The sequence below is a fragment of the Oncorhynchus gorbuscha genome, linkage group LG01 (genome assembly GCF_021184085.1).
Source record: "Oncorhynchus gorbuscha isolate QuinsamMale2020 ecotype Even-year linkage group LG01, OgorEven_v1.0, whole genome shotgun sequence".
Classification (NCBI taxonomy): Eukaryota; Metazoa; Chordata; class Actinopteri; order Salmoniformes; family Salmonidae; genus Oncorhynchus; species Oncorhynchus gorbuscha.
In genome coordinates, this window is record NC_060173.1 from 115760866 (window position 1) to 115780782 (window position 19917).

The following is a 19917-nucleotide window of genomic DNA, read 5'->3' on the forward strand; positions in this document are numbered from 1 at the left end:
GTTTGTCACATACACATGGTTAGCAGATGCTAATGCGAGTGTAGCGAAATGCTTGTGCTTCTAGTTCCGACAATGCAGTAATATATAACTAATCTAACCTAACAATTTCACAACAACTACCTTATACACAGAAGTGTAAAGGAATGAATGAGAATATGTACATAACAAAATATTTGAATGAGTGATGGTACAGAACGGCATAGGCAAGATGCAGTAGATGGTATAGAGTACAGTATAGAGTACAGTATAGAGTACAGTATAGAGTACAGTATAGAGTACAGTATAGAGTACAGTATAGAGTACAGTATATACATATGAGATTGAATGCTTTCCTTGTTTTTCCTCACATATGGAGGTCATGAGTTGTCAACTCATTCATATATATATTTTTTCCCTCAATACATAAGGAAAGTTGACTTTTTTTCAATTGCACCTATATACCTTTATCTATACCCCTATCCCTTATATCTATTATGGTCACCATAGCATCACCCACCTGTAGCACGCGCTCCAGCAGGTATATCTCTCTGTCCTTCCAGTTCTCTGCTGCCTGGAATGACTGGAACGAACTACAACAATCTCTGAAACTGGAAACACTTATCTCCCTCACTAGCTTTAAGCACCAACTGTCAGAGCAGCTCACAGATTACTGCACCTGTACATAGCCCACCTATAATTTAGCCCAAACAACTACCACTTTCCCTACTGTATTTATTTCATTTATTTTGCTCCTTTGCACCCCATTATTTCTATCTCTACATTGCACTTTCTTCCACTGCAAATCTACCATTCCAGTGTTTTACTTGATATATTGTATTTACTTTGCCACCATGGCCTTTTTTGCCTTTACCTCCCTTATCTCACCTCATTTGCTCACATCGTATATAGACTTGTTTATACTGTATTATTGACTGTATGTTTGTTTTACTCCATGTGTAACTCTGTGTCCTTGTATCTGTCGAACTGCTTTGCTTTATCTTGGCCAGGTCGCAATTGCGACCTGGTTAAATAAAGGTGAAATAAATAAATAAAAATAAATAAATAGGCTGTGTCTATATGAAGACCTGCAAATGCCTATGTATCAGAGATTCCGTATGACCCGCAGCAGAAACTGTGCTAAAAAAACGACTAACGCGTGTCGTAAACGAATGAAAATTGTCCCTCTCCATTTGCCTTCGTTACCATAGAGACAGAAACAATTATTTCTATGGAAACTGGAGCATGGATGACTACTGTTGTTCTTAGCACTGGATAAATAGTGAATGAAATGTCTAAACTGATGTTTATTTCATAGTATTACATTTGAATGAGGTAAGGCAGTGTGATATTTAAGATAACACGACGAGCAAAATGACTGTAATTCTCAATCACATATGTAGCTAGTTGTTCGATTCTTACTTCCTAACGTTAGCTAAGCTTTGAGGTTATGGTGCTTTCAAGACCACTGGGAAGTCGGATAAAAACGAGGTCACAAATCATGATTTCAGTGATCTTTAGGTTGGAAATACGGAACTCTTACTTGTAGTTCCGAATTGGACAACCGTTTAAAAACGATCTTTCCCAGTCGGAGCTCGTTTAAAAATAAAAAAAGTGAGTTTCCCAGTTGTCTTGAACGCACCGGAAGTCGAAAGTTGTAGATTTCCCAGTTGTTTTGAATGCTGCATTCGCCCATCTCAATCTTAGTGGCCAAATTGACGAACTACAGACAGGATGTTGCGCAACTGGAGTCAGTCGTCCCGATGAGCCCTTCCCAGCTAGTTTATGTTGGATAGCTGGCAATAAAAGCAGCATGGCACTAGTTAAAACTTGTAAAAGTAAAGTGATATTTATTTCAATGGGCGAGGTCGAAATAACTTGTAGGTTATAGGTCACCGTGTCTAATTTGTTCCTTCCTATTGGATTGTTATGTCGAGTAGCGTACCGAGCCTGATAACTTGTAACCTAATATTGGTCACGGTGATACAGTCCACGGTCTTTCAGTCCCGTTTACCGCAGTAAGGAGAGGGAAGCAATTAGATAGTGTCGATATTATAATACCAGGGCGACAGCTACGGTATTAACGTCTATTGGCACATGTTTTTAAAACAATATATATATATATATAAACGAACAATTACTCCGATAAAAAAAACGGAATGATTCTGAACACACAAAGTCCAAATTTCGGCAGAAAAGTTCAAACATTTGTCTGAAGTTTCTATCCATAAGCGTCAACATAGTAAATTGGGAAGAGCTCATCCGGACGACTAAACCGGGTGGCCACCAAGCGTATGTTTTAGCCTCGTTCGAACCATGCTAAATTAATTTACATTATATCAGGTCAGCTCGTATAAGGTTATATCCGTAATTCAGTATATCCTCGCCCCCACAGTTCACTCATATGGTGCTTTCAAGACAACCGGGAACTCGGGAAAAGTCATGACTCCCGTGATATTCAGGTCGGAAAGACCGGAGCTCAAGAAAGATGTCCGGAAAAAAACAAGCTCCGACTGGGGGGGTTTGAAAGGTAATCCAATTTGGAATTATAAATCGGATTACCGTTTCCCCCCTAGTTCCCAGTTGTCTTGAACACACTGAAGTCGAAAGTCTTGAGATTTCCCAGTTGTGAACGTGGCACTAATATCAACAATCGGATGCATCCGGTTTTCAACACTACAGTTATTTACTCTGGCCAAAAATCATCTGCCTGTGTGAGATAAGCCCTTTTTGGCATGGAGGTCTATTAGAGATTGTCAAATTACTTGAGGCTTATTTGATCGAATAGAAGTTTTGTCATGTTTACAAATGTACTGATGGGGGGGGGGTTATGTGCTGCTATTTTGTCTAGCTGACAAGCTTGGGGACGGAAATATACAAATACTATCGTCTTGGGTGTTTGTCAACAATTAGTTTGTTTTGTACCATCGGCAGCATTACGCTGTAAAACACCTTGTGGTTTGACCAATCAGCAAATTACAGTCATTAGTTATTGAAATGTGGACAGACTGTTGACTGCATAGATAACATGAAACACTCCTACAGTTTATTCCCCCCACCCTCATGCCAATTTGCCTCCCCACCCCACCCTCATGCCGATTTGCCTCCCCACCCCACCCCACCCCCCACCCTCATGCTGATTTGCCTCCCCACCCCACCCCACCCTCATGCCGATTTGCCTCCCCACCCCACCCTCATGCGATTTGCCTCCCCACCCCACCCTCATGCCGATTTGCCTCCCCACCCCACCCTCATGCCGATTTGCCTCCCCACCCCACCCTCATGCCGATTTGCCTCCCCACCCTCATGCCGATTTGCCTCCCCACCCCACCCTCATGCCGATTTGCCTCCCCACCCCACCCTCATGCCGATTTGCCTCCCCACCCCACCCCACCTCATGCCGATTTGCCTCCCCACCCCACCCCACCCTCATGCCGATTTGCCTCCCCACCCCACCCCACCCTCATGCCGATTTGCCTCCCCACCCCACCCTCATGCCGATTTGCCTCCCCACCCCACCCTCATGCCGATTTGCCTCCCCACCCCACCATCATGCCGATTTGCCACCCCACCCCACCCCCATGCCGATTTGCCTCCCCACCCCTCCCCTCCCCACCCCAGGGAACCCTCTAAGCTCTGGTCATTATACCTTTTCTTCCCCAGAGATGTTGGCTGAGGTTCCAGGGAACCCTCTAAGCTCTGGTCATTATACCTTTTCTTCCCCAGAGATGTTGGCTGAGGTTCCAGGGAACCCTCTAAGCTCTGGTCATTATACCTTTTATTCCCCAGAGATGTTGGCTGAGGTTCCAGGGAACCCTCTAAGCTCTGGTCATTATACCTTTTATTCCCCAGAGATGTTGGCTGAGGTTCCAGGGAACCCTCTAAGCTCTGGTCATTATACCTTTTATTCCCCAGAGATGTTGGCTGAGGTTCCAGGGAACCCTCTAAGCTCTGGTCATTATACCTTTTCTTCCCCAGAGATGTTGGCTGAGGTTCCAGGGAACCCTCTAAGCTCTGGTCATTATACCTTTTCTTCCCCAGAGATGTTGGCTGAGGTTCCAGGGAACCCTCTAAGCTCTGGTCATTATACCTTTTATTCCCCAGAGATGTTGGCTGAGGTTCCAGGGAACCCTCTAAGCTCTGGCCTCCTCTGGACAGCCACCCGTGGTAAAGATGAAAAGGTAGGAAGTAATAAAACCTTCATTCAACTATTGTGGTAATACATTTTTTTAAATGTTATTTAACTAGCGAAGTCAGTTAAGAACAACATCTTATTTACAATGTCAGCCTGGGAACCAGGTAGTCTAGGAACAGTGGGTTAACTGACTTGTTCAGGGGCAGAACGACAGATTTGTACCATGTCAACTCGGGGGTTTGAACTTGCAACCTTTCGCTTACTGGCCCAACGCTCTAACCACTAGGCTACCCTGCCCCCCCCTACACTCTAACCACTAGGTTACCTGCCGCCCCTACACTCTAACCACTAGGCTACCTGCCGTCCCTACACTCTAACCACTAGGCTACCTGCCGTCCCTACACTCTAACCACTAGGGTACCTGCCGTCCCTACACTCTAACCACTAGGCTACCTGCCACCTCTACACTCTAACCACTAGGCTACCTGCCACCTCTACACTCTAACCACTAGGCTACCCTGCCGTCCCTACACTCTAACCACTAGGCTACCTGCCACCTCTACACTCTAACCACTAGGCTACCCTGCCGTCCCTACACTCTAACCACTAGGCTACCCTGCCCCCCCTACACTCTAACCACTAGGCTACCTGCCACCCCTACACTCTAACCACTAGGCTACCCTGCCCCCCCTACACTCTAACCACTAGGCTACCTGCCACCCCTACACTCTAACCACTAGGCTACCTGCCTCCTCTACACTCTAACCACTAGGCTACCCTGCCCCCCCCCTACACTCTAACCACTAGACTACCTGCCACCCCTACACTCTAACTACTAGGCTACCTGCAGCCCCTACACTCTAACCACTAGGCTACCTGCCTCCTCTACACTCTAACTACTAGGCTACCTGCCTCCTCTACACTCTAACCACTAGGCTACCTGCAGCCCCTACACTCTAACCACTAGACTACCTGCCGCCCCTACACTCTAACCACTAGACTACCTGCCGCCCCTAAATTAGTTTAAGAGCAATTAGTTGCTCTTAATACCATATTTGTTTTTTAAATTAATTGATAGCCAATGAGTCAGATTTACAGCTAGTCAAACAGCTCCCTCTGGTGGCAATATGCACACACAGCAGGTAGGGACACTCCTTCCCAATCTTTATAGTTGGCCCCCCTGTGTATGGCATCCAAGTCACTCTTATTCTGCCGTGGGCTTTTACCTCTTGCCAGGAGATCCCCATTTTACTGAGTTATTGTAGTGTAATGTCTGCAGTTATCTTTAGTCCATTTGTCTCAGTGTCTCCCTCTCTGTGCCCCCAGCGCCCAGGCCTAACCCTGCAGCGGTCTGGGGATGCCCAGAGGAAGATGCCCTCCCAGCGTTGCTGCTTCCTCGGGGTAGAGACCTGGGAAGAGCTGAAGTGGGAGGACTGGGAGCTGGGAGGGGAGTTCACGAAGACCCTGCTGCTGAAGAACATCCATAGTAAACTTCAGAAACTACGTTTCAGGTGAGTCTGGTGTCGGGGATTATTCCTCTAGAGTTGGATCTGAAGTGGCACCCTATTCCCTATGTAGTGCACTTCTTTTGGCTAGAGACCCGTAGGGCCAGAGCCAGATGTAGTACACTACATGCTCAGCAGGATTTCAGAGTTTCTCTTAGAAATGTAACATGTTATGATGAACATTATTTTTTTAGATGCATTAATTCTGTGTAGTTACAGGGTTAATTCTGCGTGTTTACAGGGTTAATTCCGCATGGTTACAGGGTTAATTCCGCATGGTTACAGGGTTAATTCCGCATGGTTACAGGATTAATTCCGCGTGGTGACAGGGTTAATTCCGCGTGGTGACAGGGTTAATTCCGCGTGGTGACAGGATTAATTCCGCGTGGTGACAGGATTAATTCCGCGTGGTGACAGGATTAATTCCGCGTGGTGACAGGATTAATTCCCAGTGGTGACAGGATTAATTCCGCGTGGTGACAGGGTTAATTCCGCGTGGTGACAGGGTTAATTCCGCGTGGTTACAGGGTTAATTCCGCGTGGTGACAGGGTTAATTCCGCGTGGTTACAGGGTTAATTCCGCATGGAAACAGGGTTAATTCCACGTGGTTACAGGATTAATATAACACGTTCTCTGGACGTTTATAGCACGTTCTCTGGACCTTTATAACATGTTCTCTGGACCTTTATAACATGTTCTCTGGACCTTTATAACACGTTCCGTGGACCTTTATAGCACGTTCTCTGGACCTTTATAAAACGTTCTCTGGACCTTTATAACACGTTCTCTGGACCTTTATAGCACGTTCTCTGGACCTTTATAAAACGTTCTCTGGACCTTCATAGCACGTTCTCTGGACCTTTATAGCACGTTCTCTGGACCTTTATAAAACGTTCTCTGGACCTTTATAGCACGTTCTCTGGACCTTTATAGCACATTCTCTGGACCTTTATAGCACGTTCTCTAGACCTTTATAGCAAGTTCTCTGGACCTTTATAACACGTTCTCTGGACCTTTATAACACGTTCTCTGGACGTTTCTAAAAGTTCTCTGGACAATTCTAAAAGTTCTCTGGACCTTTATAACACGTTCTCTGGATGTTTATAACACGTTCTCTGTACAGTTCTAAAAGTTCTCTGGACGTTTCTAAAAGTTCTCTGGACGTTTATAGCACGTTCTCTGGACGTTTATAGCACGTTCTCTGGACCTTTATAGCACGTTCTCTGGACGTTTATAGCACGTTCTCTGGACCTTTATAGCACGTTCTCTGGACCTTTATAGCACGTTCTCTGGACCTTTATAAAACGTTCTCTGGACCTTTATAGCCCGTTCTCTGGACCTTTATAGCCCGTTCTCTGGACCTTTATAGCACGTTCTCTGGACCTTTATAGCACGTTCTCTGGACCTTTATAGCAAGTTCTCTGGACCTTTATAACACGTTCTCTGGACCTTTATAACACGTTCTCTGGACGTTTCTAAAAGTTCTCTGGACAATTATAAAGGTCCAGAGAACTTTTAGAATTGTCCAGAGAACTTTTAGAACACGTTCTCTGGACGTTTATAACACGTTCTCTGTACAGTTCTAAAAGTTCTCTGGACGTTTCTAAAAGTTCTCTGGACGTTTATAGCACGTTCTCTGGACGTTTATAGCACGTTCTCTGGACCTTTATAGCACGTTCTCTGGACGTTTATAGCAGGTTCTCTGGACGTTTATAACACGTTCTCTGGACCTTTATAACACGTTCTCTGGACGTTTATAACACATTCTCTGGACCTTTATAACACGTTCTCTGGACCTTTATAGCACATTCCCTGGACCTTTTATAGCACGTTCCCTGGACCTTTATAACACGTTCTCTGGACCTTTATAACACGTTCTCTGGACGTTTCTAAAAGTTCTCTGGACGTTTATAACACGTTTCCCCCTTTCCCTTTAGGCTAGAGACTAAATGACAGCCCATTATCATACACAGTATACTAAATGACCAACTCATTATCGTTCACAGTATACTAAATGACAGTCCATTATCATACAGAGTATACTAAATGACAGCCCATTATCATACACAGTATACTAAATGACAGCCCATTATCATACACAGTATACTAAATGACAAGCTCATTATCATACACAGTATACTAAATGACCAACCCATTATCGTTCACAGTATACTAAATGACCAACCCATTATCGTTCACAGTATACTAAATGACCAACTCATTATCATTAAAAAAGAGGAGGTAGAGAATGAGGAGGTAAAGAAGAGGTAGAGAATGAGGGGGTAAAGAGGAGGTAGAGAATGAAGGGGGTAAAGAGGAGGTAGAGAATGAGGGGGATAAAGAGGAGGTAGAGAATGAGGGGGATAAAGAGGAGGTAGAGAATGAAGGGGATAAAGAGGAGGTAGAGAATGAGGGGGATAAAGAGGAGGTAGAGAATGAGGAGGACAAAGAAGAGGTAGAGAATGAGGGGGTAAAGAGGAGGTAGAGAATGAAGGGGATAAAGAGGTAGAGAATGGGGGGTAAAGAGGAGGTAGAGAATGAGGGGGATAAAGAGGAGGTAGAGAATGGGGGGTAAAGAGGTAGAGAGTGAAGGGGATAAATAGGAGGTAGAGAATGAAGGGGATAAAGAGGAGGTAGAGAATGAGGGGGATAAAGAGGAGGTAGAGAATGAGGAGGACAAAGAAGAGGTAGAGAATGAGGGGGTAAAGAGGAGGTAGAGAATGAAGGGGGTAAAGAGGAGGTAGAGAATGAGGGGGTAAAGAGGAGGTAGAGAATGAGGGGGATAAAGAGGAGGTAGAGAATGAGGGGGATAAAGAGGAGGTAGAGAATGAGGGGGATAAAGAGGAGGTAGAGAATGAAGGGGGTAAAGAGGAGGTAGAGAATGAGGGGGTAAAGAGGAGGTAGAGAATGAGGGGGATAAAGAGGAGGTAGAGAATGAGGGGGATAAAGAGGAGGTAGAGAATGAGGGGGATAAAGAGGAGGTAGAGAATGAGGGGGATAAAGAGGAGGTAGAGAATGAGGGGGATAAAGAGGAGGTAGAGAATGAGGGGGATAAAGAGGAGGTAGAGAATCCTAAAGACTCAGACCATGAGACACAATATTCTCTGGTCTGATGAAACCAAGATTGAACTATTTGGCCTGAATCCCAAGCGTCATGTCTGGAGGAAAATTGGTACCATCCCTACGGTGAAGCATGGTGGTGGCAGCATCATGCTGTGGGGATGTTTTTCAGCGGCAGGGACTGGGAGACTAGTCAGGATTGAGGGAAAGATGAGCGGAGCAAAGTACAGAGAGATTCTTGATGAAAGCCTGCTCCAGTGCTCAGGACCTCAGACTGGGGTGAAGGTTCACCTTCCAACAGGACAACAACCCTAAGCACACAGCCAAGACAATGCAGGAGTGGCTTCAGGACAAGTCTCTGAATGTCCTTGAGTGGCCCAGTCAGAGCCCGGACTTGAACCCGATCAAACATCTCTGGAGAGACCTGAAAATAGCTGGGCAGCAACGCTCCCCATCCAACCTGACAGAGCTTGAGAGGATCTGCAGAGAGGAATGTGGTCCTTCTGTAGCTCAGTTGGTAGAGCATGGCGCTTGTAACGCCAGGGTAGTGGGTTCGATCCCCGGGACCACCCATACGTAGAATGTATGCACACATGACTGTAAGTCGCTTTGGATAAAAGCGTCTGCTAAATGGCATATATTATTATTATATTATTAGGAATGGGAGAAACTCCACAAATACAGGTGTACCAAGCTTGTAGCGTCCTACCCATGAGGACTTGAGGCTGTAATCTCTTGCCAAAGGTGCTTCAACAAAGTACAGAGTAAAGGGTCTGAATACTTATGGAAATGTAGTTTCCAAAAAAACGTGTTTTTGCTTTGTCATTATGGGGTGTTGATGAAAAAAATTGAATCAATTGAATCCATTTTAGAATAAGGTTGTAACCTAACAAAATGTGGGAAAAGTCGAGGGAGTCGGAGTACTTTCCCCTAAAGGCACTGTATCATCTTCCTGGATGTTTGATGAAACATCATAATGTGTAGTAACATTTTGTTTGTTTTTTTCCCAGGCCTCCTGCGTCAAAGTTCTTCACCACCCTGTTTCCTCAGATCATCACTCTGAGTCCTGGAACGTCTTTTTCTCTTCCTGTTACCTTCCGCCCCCTTGATAGGGTAATATCCACAGACATTAACACCAGTGGGTACTGACAGCGCTGACGCCATCCACGTATTCCTATGGAAAACTGTCGATGGCGCATGAAGCCGGAACTATTTGAATTTGACGCAGGATCGAATTTGCTAAGGATCGTGGTCTATGTAGTCATTTTCATCCTGCCTGAGAGAGCCTACTTGTAGCCTGCCGGCTCGTGATTGGTTTGAGGGCAGAGCAGGGCTTTTGGCACAACTAGGTTTCTAAGCAGTACCGACCAGCAGAGCTCGTGACTTGGGGTCCTGGTTAATAACACATCTATAATCCAGACTGGACACTGGCCTGGTAATAACATCTATAATCCAGACTGGACACTGGCCTGGTAATAACATGTATAATCCAGACTGGACACTGGCCTGGTAATAACATCTATAATCCAGACTGGACACTGGCCTGGTAATAACATCTATAATCCAGACTGGACACTGGCCTGGTAATAACACATGTATAATCCAGACTGGACACTGGCCTGGTAATAACATGTATAATCCAGACTGGACACTGGCCTGGTAATAACATCTATAATCCAGACTGGACACTGGCCTGGTAATAACACATCTATAATCCAGACTGGACACTGGCCTGGTAATAACATCTATAATCCAGACTGGACACTGGCCTGGTAATAACACATGTATAATCCAGACTGGACACTGGCCTGGTAATAACATGTATAATCCAGACTGGACACTGGCCTGGTAATAACATCTATAATCCAGACTGGACACTGGCCTGGTAATAACACATCTATAATCCAGACTGGACACTGGCCTGGTAATAACATCTATAATCCAGACTGGACACTGGCCTGGTAATAACACATGTATAATCCAGACTGGACACTGGCCTGGTAATAACGTGTGTCTGTTGTGTGTTGAGCAGTGTGAGTACCAGGACACCATAGAGTTCCACAGTAAAGATGGGTTGTTCCAGGTGTCTCTGAGGGCGACCATACCTCACCATGCTCTGGACGTACCCGAGTCTGTCCTCCTACCCCCCTGTGCTGTTCTCCACCAATCACAGACCGTCTTCATGTTCCGCAACGCCAGGCAAGCTACACTCACTATTATCACAGCAGCGGTTATAATTAGGCTGGTTAATATTGGTTAGAGATGGGTTGGTTGATAGTGGTTAGAGATGGGTTGGTTAATAGTGGTTAGAGATGGGTTGGTTAATAGTGGTTAGAGATAGGCTGGTTAATAGTGGTTAGAGATGGGTTGGTTAATATTGGTTAGAGATAGGTTGGTTAATAGTGGTTAGAGATGGGTTGGTTAATAGTGGTTAGAGATGGGTTGGTTAATAGTGGTTATAGTTAGGCTGGTTAATAGTGGTTAGAGATAGGCTGGTTAATATTGGTTATAGATAGGTTGGTTAATAGCGGTTAAAGGTATGCTGGTTAATATTGGTTAGAGATATGTTGGTTAATATTGGTTAGAGCTGGTTAATACTGCTTGTAGGTAGGTTGGTTAATAGTGGTTAAAGGTAGGTTGTGTAACGGCGTTCGTCTGTTGAAAAAAGAGAGTCGGACCGAAATGCAGCGTGTAGGTTATTCATGACTTTAATGAAGGAATCGCGGTACATGAAATAACTGAATCTAAATACAAAAACAACAGAACGGAACGTGAAACTAATTACAGCCTATCTGGTGACTACAACACAGAGACAGGTACAAACACCCACGAAATACAAAGCGAAACTCAGGCTGCCTAAATACGGTTCCCAATCAGAGACAACGATAAGCACCTGACTAATTGAGAATCGCCTCAGGCAGCCAAGCCTATACCACACCCCTAATCAGCCGCGATCCCAAATAATACAAACCCCAATACGAAACACAACATATAAACCCATGTCACACCCTGGCCTACCCAAACATATAACAAAACACAAAATACAATGACCAAGGCGTGACAGAACCCCCCCCCCCTAAGGTGCGGACTCCCGGACGCACCTCAAGAGCATAGGGAGGGTCCGGGTGGGCGTCTGTCCATGGTGGCGGTTCTGGCTCGGGACGTGGACTCCACTCCATTAATGTCCTATTTCCTTCCCTTCGCGTCCTGGGATAATCCACCTTCTCCGCCGACCATGGCCTAATAGTCCTCACCCAGAACCCCACTGAACTGAGGAGCAGCTCGGGACAGAGGAGCAGCTCGGGACAGAGGGGCTGCTCGGGACAGAGGGGCAGCTCGGGACAGAGGGGCATCTCAGGACAGAGGGACATCTCAGGACAGAGGGACATCTCAGGACAGAGGGGCATCTCGGGACAGAGGGGCAGCTCGGGACAGAGGGGCAGCTCGGGACAGAGGGGCAGCTCGGGACAGAAGCAGCCCGGGACTGAGGGGAAGCCCAGGACTGAGGGGAAGCCCAGTACTGAGAGGAAGCCCAGTACTGAGAGGAAGCCCAGTACTGAGAGGAAGCCCAGTACTGAGATGAAGCTCAGGCAGGTAGTAGGCTCCGGTAAATCCTGGCTGGCTGGCAGATCTGGAAGAGACTGGTTGTCGGGCAGATCTGGAAGAGACTGGTTGTCTGGCAGATCTGGAAGAGACTGGTTGTCTGGCGGCGCTGGGCTGACTGGCGGCACTGGCGGCGCTGGGCAGACTGGGAGCACTGGCGGCGCTGGGCAGACTGGGAGCACTGGCGGCGCTGGGCAGACTGGGAGCACTGGCGGCGCTGGGCAGACTGGCGGCGCTGGGCAGACTGGGAGCACTGGCGGCGCTGGGCAGACTGGGAGCACTGGCGGCGCTGGGCAGACGGGAGACTCCGGCAGCGCAGGAGAGGAGAAAGGCTCTGGCTGCGCTAAACAGGCGGGAGACTCCGACAGCGCAGGAGAGGAGAAAAGTGCTGGCTGCGCTTAACAGGCGAGGCGCACTGGAGGCCTGGTGCATGGTGCTGGAACTGGTGGTACTGGATCGAGGACACGCACAGGAAGCCTGGTGCGGGGAGCTGCTACCGGAGGACTGGTGTGTAGAGGTGGCTCTGGATAGACCGGACCGTGCAGGCGCACTGGAGCTCTTAAGCACCGAGCCTGCCCAAGCTTAACTGGCTCGATGCCCATTCTAGCCCGGCCAATAGGAAGGGCTGGTATGTGCCGCACCTGGCTCTGCACCCGCACTGGAAACACCGTGCGCTCCATAGCATAACACGGTGCCTGCCCGGTCTCTAGCCCAACGGTGAGCACAGGGAGTTTGCGCAGGTCTCCTACCTGGCATAACTATTCTCCCTTCTAGCCTCCCCCCAATCATTTTTTTGGGCTGCTTTTCCGGCTTCCAACCGCGTCGCCGTGCTGCCTCCTCATACCAGCGCCTCTCCGCTTTATCTGCATCTATTTCTTCCTTGGGACGGCGAAATTCTCCCGGCTGCGCCCAGGGTCCTTTTCCGTCTAATATCATCTCCCAAGACCAGAAGTCCTTATATTGCTGCTCCTCACAATTAACAGGGAGAGTAGGCTCAGGTCTGAACCCTGACTCAGCCACTCTCTCTCTGCGCCCTCCCCCAATAAATATTTGGGGGTTACTTTCGGTTTTCGCTCTGCGTCGCCGTGTTTTCCTTTTAGACTCCATTAGCCTGTAGCCCTCTTCGCATTGCTGTAGGGAATCCCAGGCGGGCTCCTGCACTCTGTCCGGGTCGGCCGCCCACCTGTCGATTTCTTCCCACGTCGTATACTCCATGCCTTTACCTTCCATAACGTCCTCCTTTAGCTCCTGCCAGTTATCTACGTCGTTGCCAGTTACACGCTGCTCGGTCCGTGAGAGGTGGGTGTTTCTGTAACGGCGTTCGTCTGTTGAAAAAAGAGAGTCGGACCGAAATGCAGCGTGTAGGTTATTCATGACTTTAATGAAGGAATCGCGGTACATGAAATAACTGAATCTAAATACAAAAACAACAGAACGGAACGTGAAACTAATTACAGCCTATCTGGTGACTACAACACAGAGACAGGTACAAACACCCACGAAATACAAAGCGAAACTCAGGCTGCCTAAATACGGTTCCCAATCAGAGACAACGATAAGCACCTGACTCTAATTGAGAATCGCCTCAGGCAGCCAAACCTATACCACACCCCTAATCAGCCGCGATCCCAAATAATACAAACCCCAATACGAATACAACATATAAACCCATGTCACACCCTGGCCTACCCAAACATATAACAAAACACAAAATACAATGACCAAGGCGTGACAGGTTGGTTAGTTAATGGTGGTTAAAGGTAGGTTGGTTAGTTAATGGTGGTTAAAGGTAGGCTGGTTAATATTAGTTCAAGGTAGGTTGGTTAGTTAATGGTGGATAAAGGTAGGTTAGTTAATGGTGGTTAAAGGTAGGTTGACTAATCACACCGTAAATTGAGGGGAAATAAAGGTTGTCTGGGTGTCAGGGGAACAGTTGTTGCCAGTTGAATCCATCCCACAGGTAGTTTAGATACACCTGGTGGTTCTAGTGCCACGCCCACCCATCATCAACACACATGCTGTGCTTCTATTGTCTCTAGTCTGTCAGTACAGTTAGATACACTCACTGTTATCAAAGTATTGATCAATGATAGGTTCTGTCAGTAAAACTGTTATCAACGTATTGATCAATGGTAGGTTCTGTCAGTAAAACTGTTATCAAAGTATTGATCAATGGTAGGTTCTGTCAGTAAAACTGTTATCAAAGTATTGATCAATGGTAGGTTCTGTCAGTAAAACTGTTATCAACGTATTGATCAATGGAACGTACTGTGTTTCTCTGTCCTCAGTAAGCTACAGACAGGTTTCCGGTGGGAGGTGCCCTCTCCGTTCCAGCTGTGTCCAGAGAGCGGGATGCTGGAGCCGGGTCAGGAGTGTAGAGTCACGGTGCTCTTCAGACCATGGGAGGCGTTGGCCTACCAGGTCCAGGCTAGCTGTGCCTTCGGGGACGAGGGAGAGAACAGCTGTACTGTGCTCCTACAGGGCCTATGTAAGTGATACATATATTGATTGATCAAAGCCAAGAACATTAAACAACGATAAAGCAAGGATGACACACATTGTTTCAGTTGTGTGTTCTGGACCTCACACACTGTCTAAAGGATTTAAATGTTTCAGAACTTGGCCCATATATTTATTGTATGGTAATGGGTTTATATTTTCCACAGCAAAGTACCCATTCCTTCAGATCAGTGCTCCGGGTCAGGAGGAGGGATGTAAGGTGCTGGAATTTGGCAATGTGCCTGTCGGCTGCAACATGGAAAGACACTTTGAGATTCTCAATCCGTCCTCAGTGAGTTCCTTCCTCCTAGCTTCTCAATCCATCCTCAGTGAGTTCCTTCCTCCTAGCTTCTGATTCCATCCTCAGTGAGTTCCTTCCTCCTAGCTTCTGATTCTCAATCCATCCTCAGTGAGTTCCTTCCTCCTAGCTTCTGATTCTCAATCCATCCTCAGTGAGTTCCTTCCTCCTAGCGTCTGATTCTCAATCCATCCTCAGTGAGTTCCTTCCTCCTAGCTTCTGATTCTCAATCCATCCTCAGTGAGTTCCTTCCTCCAAGCTTCTGATTCTCAATCCATCCTCAGTGAGTTCCTTCCTCCTAGCTTCTGATTCCATCCTCAGTGAGTTCCTCCCTCCAAGCTTCTGATTCTCAATCCATCCTCAGTGAGTTCCTTCCTCCTAGCTTCTGATTCTCAATCCATCCTCAGTGAGTTCCTTCCTCCTAGCTTCTGATTCTCAATCCATCCTCAGTGAGTTCCTTCCTCCTAGCTTCTGATTCTCAATCCATCCTCAGTGAGTTCCTTCCTCCTAGCTTCTGATTCTCAATCCATCCTCAGTGAGTTCCTTCCTCCTAGCTTCTGATTCTCAATCCATCCTCAGTGAGTTCCTTCCTCCTAGCTTCTGATTCTCAATCCATCCTCAGTGAGTTCCTTCCTCCTAGCTTCTGATTCTCAATCCATCCTCAGTGAGTTCCTTCCTCCTAGCTTCTGATTCTCAAGCCATCCTCAGTGAGTTCCTTCCTTCTAGCTTCTGATTCTCAATCCATCCTCAGTGAGTTCCTTCCTCCTAGCGTCTGATTCTCAATCCATCCTCAGTGAGTTCCTTCCTCCAAACTTCTGATTCTCAATCCATCCTCAGTGAGTTCCTTCCTCCTAGCTTCTGATTCTCAATCCATCCTCAGTGAGTTCCTTCCTCCTAGCTTCTGATTCTCAAATCATCCTCAGTGAGTTCCTTCCTCCTAGCTTCTGATTCTCAATCCATCCTCAGTGAGTTCCTTCCTCCTAGCTTCTGATTCTCAATCCATCCTCAGTGAGTTCCTTCCTCCTAGCGTCTGATTCTCAATCCATCCTCAGTGAGTTCCTTCCTCCTAGCTTCTGATTCCATCCTCAGTGAGTTCCTTCCTCCTAGCTTCTGATTCTCAATTCATCCTCAGTGAGTTCCTTCCTCCTAGCTTCTGATTCTCAATCCATCCTCAGTGAGTTCCTTCCTCCTAGCTTCTGATTCTCAATCCATCCTCAGTGAGTTCCTTCCTCCTAGCTTCTGATTCTCAATCTATCCTCAGTGAGTTCCTTCCTCCTAGCTTCTGATTCTCAATCCATCCTCAGTGAGTTCCTTCCTCCTAGCTTCTGATTCTCAATCCATCCTCAGTGAGTTCCTTCCTCCTAGCTTCTGATTCCATCCTCAGAGAGTTCCTTACCCTTAGCTTCTGATTCTCAATCCATCCTCAGTGAGTTCCTTCCTCCTAGCTTCTGATTCTCAATCCATCCTCAGTGAGTTCCTTCCTCCTAGCTTCTGATTCTCAATCCATCCTCAGTGAGTTCCTTCCTCCTAGCTTCTGATTCTCAATCCATCCTCAGTGAGTTCCTTCCTCCTAGCTTCTCAATCCATCCTCAGTGAGTTCCTTCCTCCTAGCTTCTGATTCCATCCTCAGTGAGTTCCTTCCTCCTAGCTTCTGATTCTCAATTAATCCTCAGTGAGTTCCTTCCTCCTAGCTTCTGATTCTCAATCCATCCTCAGTGAGTTCCTTCCTCCTAGCGTCTGATTCTCAATCCATCCTCAGTGAGTTCCTTCCTCCTAGCTTCTGATTCCATCCTCAGTGAGTTCCTTCCTCCTAGCTTCTGATTCTCAATTCATCCTCAGTGAGTTCCTTCCTCCTAGCTTCTGATTCTCAATCCATCCTCAGTGAGTTCCTTCCTCCTAGCTTCTGATTCTCAATCCATCCTCAGTGAGTTCCTTCCTCCTAGCTTCTGATTCTCAATCCATCCTCAGTGAGTTCCTTCCTCCTAGCTTCTGATTCTCAATCCATCCTCAGTGAGTTCCTTCCTCCTAGCTTCTGATTCCATCCTCAGAGAGTTCCTTACCCTTAGCTTCTGATTCTCAATCCATCCTCAGTGAGTTCCTTCCTCCTAGCTTCTGATTCTCAATCCATCCTCAGTGAGTTCCTTCCTCCTAGCTTCTGATTCTCAATCCATCCTCAGTGGGTTCCTTCCTCCAAGCTTCTGATTCTCAATCCATCCTCAGTGAGTTCCTTCCTCCTAGCTTCTGATTCTCAATCCATCCTCAGTGAGTTCCTTCCTCCTAGCTTCTCAATCCATCCTCAGTGAGTTCCTTCCTCCTAGCTTCTGATTCCATCCTCAGTGAGTTCCTTCCTCCTAGCTTCTCAATTCATCCTCAGTGAGTTCCTTCCTCCTAGCTTCTGATTCTCAATCCATCCTCAGTGAGTTCCTTCCTCCTAGCTTCTGACTCCATCCTCAGTGAGTTCCTCCCTCCAAGCTTCTGATTCTCAATCCATCCTCAGTGAGTTCCTTCCTCCTAGTTCCTTCCTCCTGATTCTCAATCCATCCTCAGTGAGTTCCTTCCTCCTAGCTTCTCAATCCATCCTCAGTGAGTTCCTTCCTCCTAGCTTCTGATTCCATCCTCAGTGAGTTCCTTCCTCCTAGCTTCTCAATTCATCCTCAGTGAGTTCCTTCCTCCTAGCTTCTGATTCTCAATCCATCCTCAGTGAGTTCCTTCCTCCTAGCTTCTGATTCTCAATCCATCCTCAGTGAGTTCCTTCCTACTAGCTTCTGACTCCATCCTCAGTGAGTTCCTCCCTCCTAGCTTCTGATTCTCAATCCATCCTCAGTGAGTTCCTTCCTCCTAGCTTCTGATTCTCAATCCATCCTCAGTGAGTTCCTTCCTCCTAGCTTCTGATTCTCAATCCATCCTCAGTGAGTTCCTTCCTCCTAGCTTCTGATTCTCAATCCATCCTCAGTGAGTTCCTTCCTCCTAGCGTCTGATTCTCAATCCATCCTCAGTGAGTTCCTTCCTCCTAGCTTCTGATTCTCAATCCATACTCAGTGAGTTCCTTCCTCCTAGCTTCTGATTCTCAATCCATCCTCAGTGAGTTCCTTCCTCCTAGCTTCTGATTCTCAATCTATCCTCAGTGAGTTCCTTCCTCCTAGCTTCTGAATCTCAATCCATCCTCAGTGAGTTCCTTCCTCCTAGCGTCTGATTCTCAATCCATCCTCAGTGAGTTCCTTCCTCCTAGCTTCTGATTCTCAATCCATCCTCAGTGAGTTCCTTCCTCCTAGCTTCTGATTCTCAATCCATCCTCAGTGAGTTCCTTCCTCCTAGCTTCTGATTCTCAATCCATCCTCAGTGAGTTCCTTCCTCCTAGCTTCTGATTCTCAATCAATCCTCAGTGAGTTCCTTCCTCCTAGGGTCTGATTCTCAATCCATCCTCAGTGAGTTCCTTCCTCCTAGCTTCTGATTCTCAATCCATCCTCAATGAGTTCCTTCCTCCTAGCTTCTGATTCTCAATCCATCCTCAGTGAGTTCCTTCCTCCTAGCTTCTGATTCTCAATCCATCCTCAGTGAGTTCCTTCCTCCATGCTTCTGATTCCATCCTCAGTGAGTTCCTTCCTCCTAGCTTCTGATTGCATCCCCAGTGATGTCCTTCCTTCTAGCTTCTGATTCTCAATCCATCCTCAGTGAGTTCCTTCCTCCTAGCGTCTGATTCTCAATCCATCCTCAGTGAGTTCCTTTCTCCTAGCTTCTGATTCTCAATCCATCCTCAGTGAGTTCCTTCCTCCATGCTTCTGATTCCATCCTCAGTGAGTTCCTTCCTCCTAGCTTCTGATTGCATCCTCAGTGATGTCCTTCCTTCTAGCTTCTGATTCTCAATCCATCCTCAGTGAGTTCCTTCCTCCTAGCGTCTGATTCTCAATCCATCCTCAGTGAGTTCCTTCCTCCTAGCTTCTGATTCTCAATCCATCCTCAGTGAGTTCCTTCCTCCTAGCTTCTGATTCCATCCTCAGTGAGTTCCTTCCTCCTAGCTTCTGATTCTCAATCCATCCTCAGTGAGTTCCTTCCTCCTAGCTTCTGATTCTCAATCCATCCTCAGTGAGTTCCTTCCTCCTAGCTTCTGATTCTCAATCAATCCTCAGTGAGTTCCTTCCTCCTAGGGTCTGATTCTCAATCCATCCTCAGTGAGTTCCTTCCTCCTAGCTTCTGATTCTCAATCCATCCTCAATGAGTTCCTTCCTCCTAGCTTCTGATTCTCAATCCATCCTCAGTGAGTTCCTTCCTCCTAGCTTCTGATTCTCAATCCATCCTCAGTGAGTTCCTTCCTCCATGCTTCTGATTCCATCCTCAGTGAGTTCCTTCCTCCTAGCTTCTGATTGCATCCCCAGTGATGTCCTTCCTTCTAGCTTCTGATTCTCAATCCATCCTCAGTGAGTTCCTTCCTCCTAGCGTCTGATTCTCAATCCATCCTCAGTGAGTTCCTTTCTCCTAGCTTCTGATTCTCAATCTATCCTCAGTGAGTTCCTTCCTCCATGCTTCTGATTCCATCCTCAGTGAGTTCCTTCCTCCTAGCTTCTGATTCTCAATCCATCCTCAGTGAGTTCCTTCCTCCATGCTTCTGATTCCATCCTCAGTGAGTTCCTTCCTCCTAGCTTCTGATTCTCAATCCATCCTCAGTGAGTTCCTTCCTCCATGCTTCTGATTGCATCCTCAGTGATGTCCTTCCTCCTAGCTTCTGATTCTCAATCCATCCTCAGTGAGTTCCTTCCTCCTAGCTTCTGATTCTCAATCCATCCTCAGTGAGTTCCTTCCTCCTAGCTTCTGATTCCATCCTCAGTGAGTTCCTTCCTCCTAG

At 46.8% G+C, this 19917-nt stretch overlaps 1 protein-coding gene across 1 annotated transcript in view; it reads left to right on the forward strand.

The window, feature by feature from the left end:
- The first annotated feature begins 4021 nt into the window (after positions 1–4021).
- The window catches only part of cfap65 (cilia and flagella associated protein 65), a 77273-nt gene continuing 61377 nt past the window's right edge, over positions 4022–19917 (forward strand). The window contains exons 1-6 of the mRNA XM_046293552.1: positions 4022–4157; positions 5438–5622; positions 9688–9790; positions 10710–10876; positions 14569–14768; positions 14947–15071. Coding sequence (XP_046149508.1) covers positions 4083–4157; positions 5438–5622; positions 9688–9790; positions 10710–10876; positions 14569–14768; positions 14947–15071 — 855 coding nt within the window. The 5' untranslated portion in view covers positions 4022–4082. The remainder of the gene's footprint in view (positions 4158–5437; positions 5623–9687; positions 9791–10709; positions 10877–14568; positions 14769–14946; positions 15072–19917) is intronic.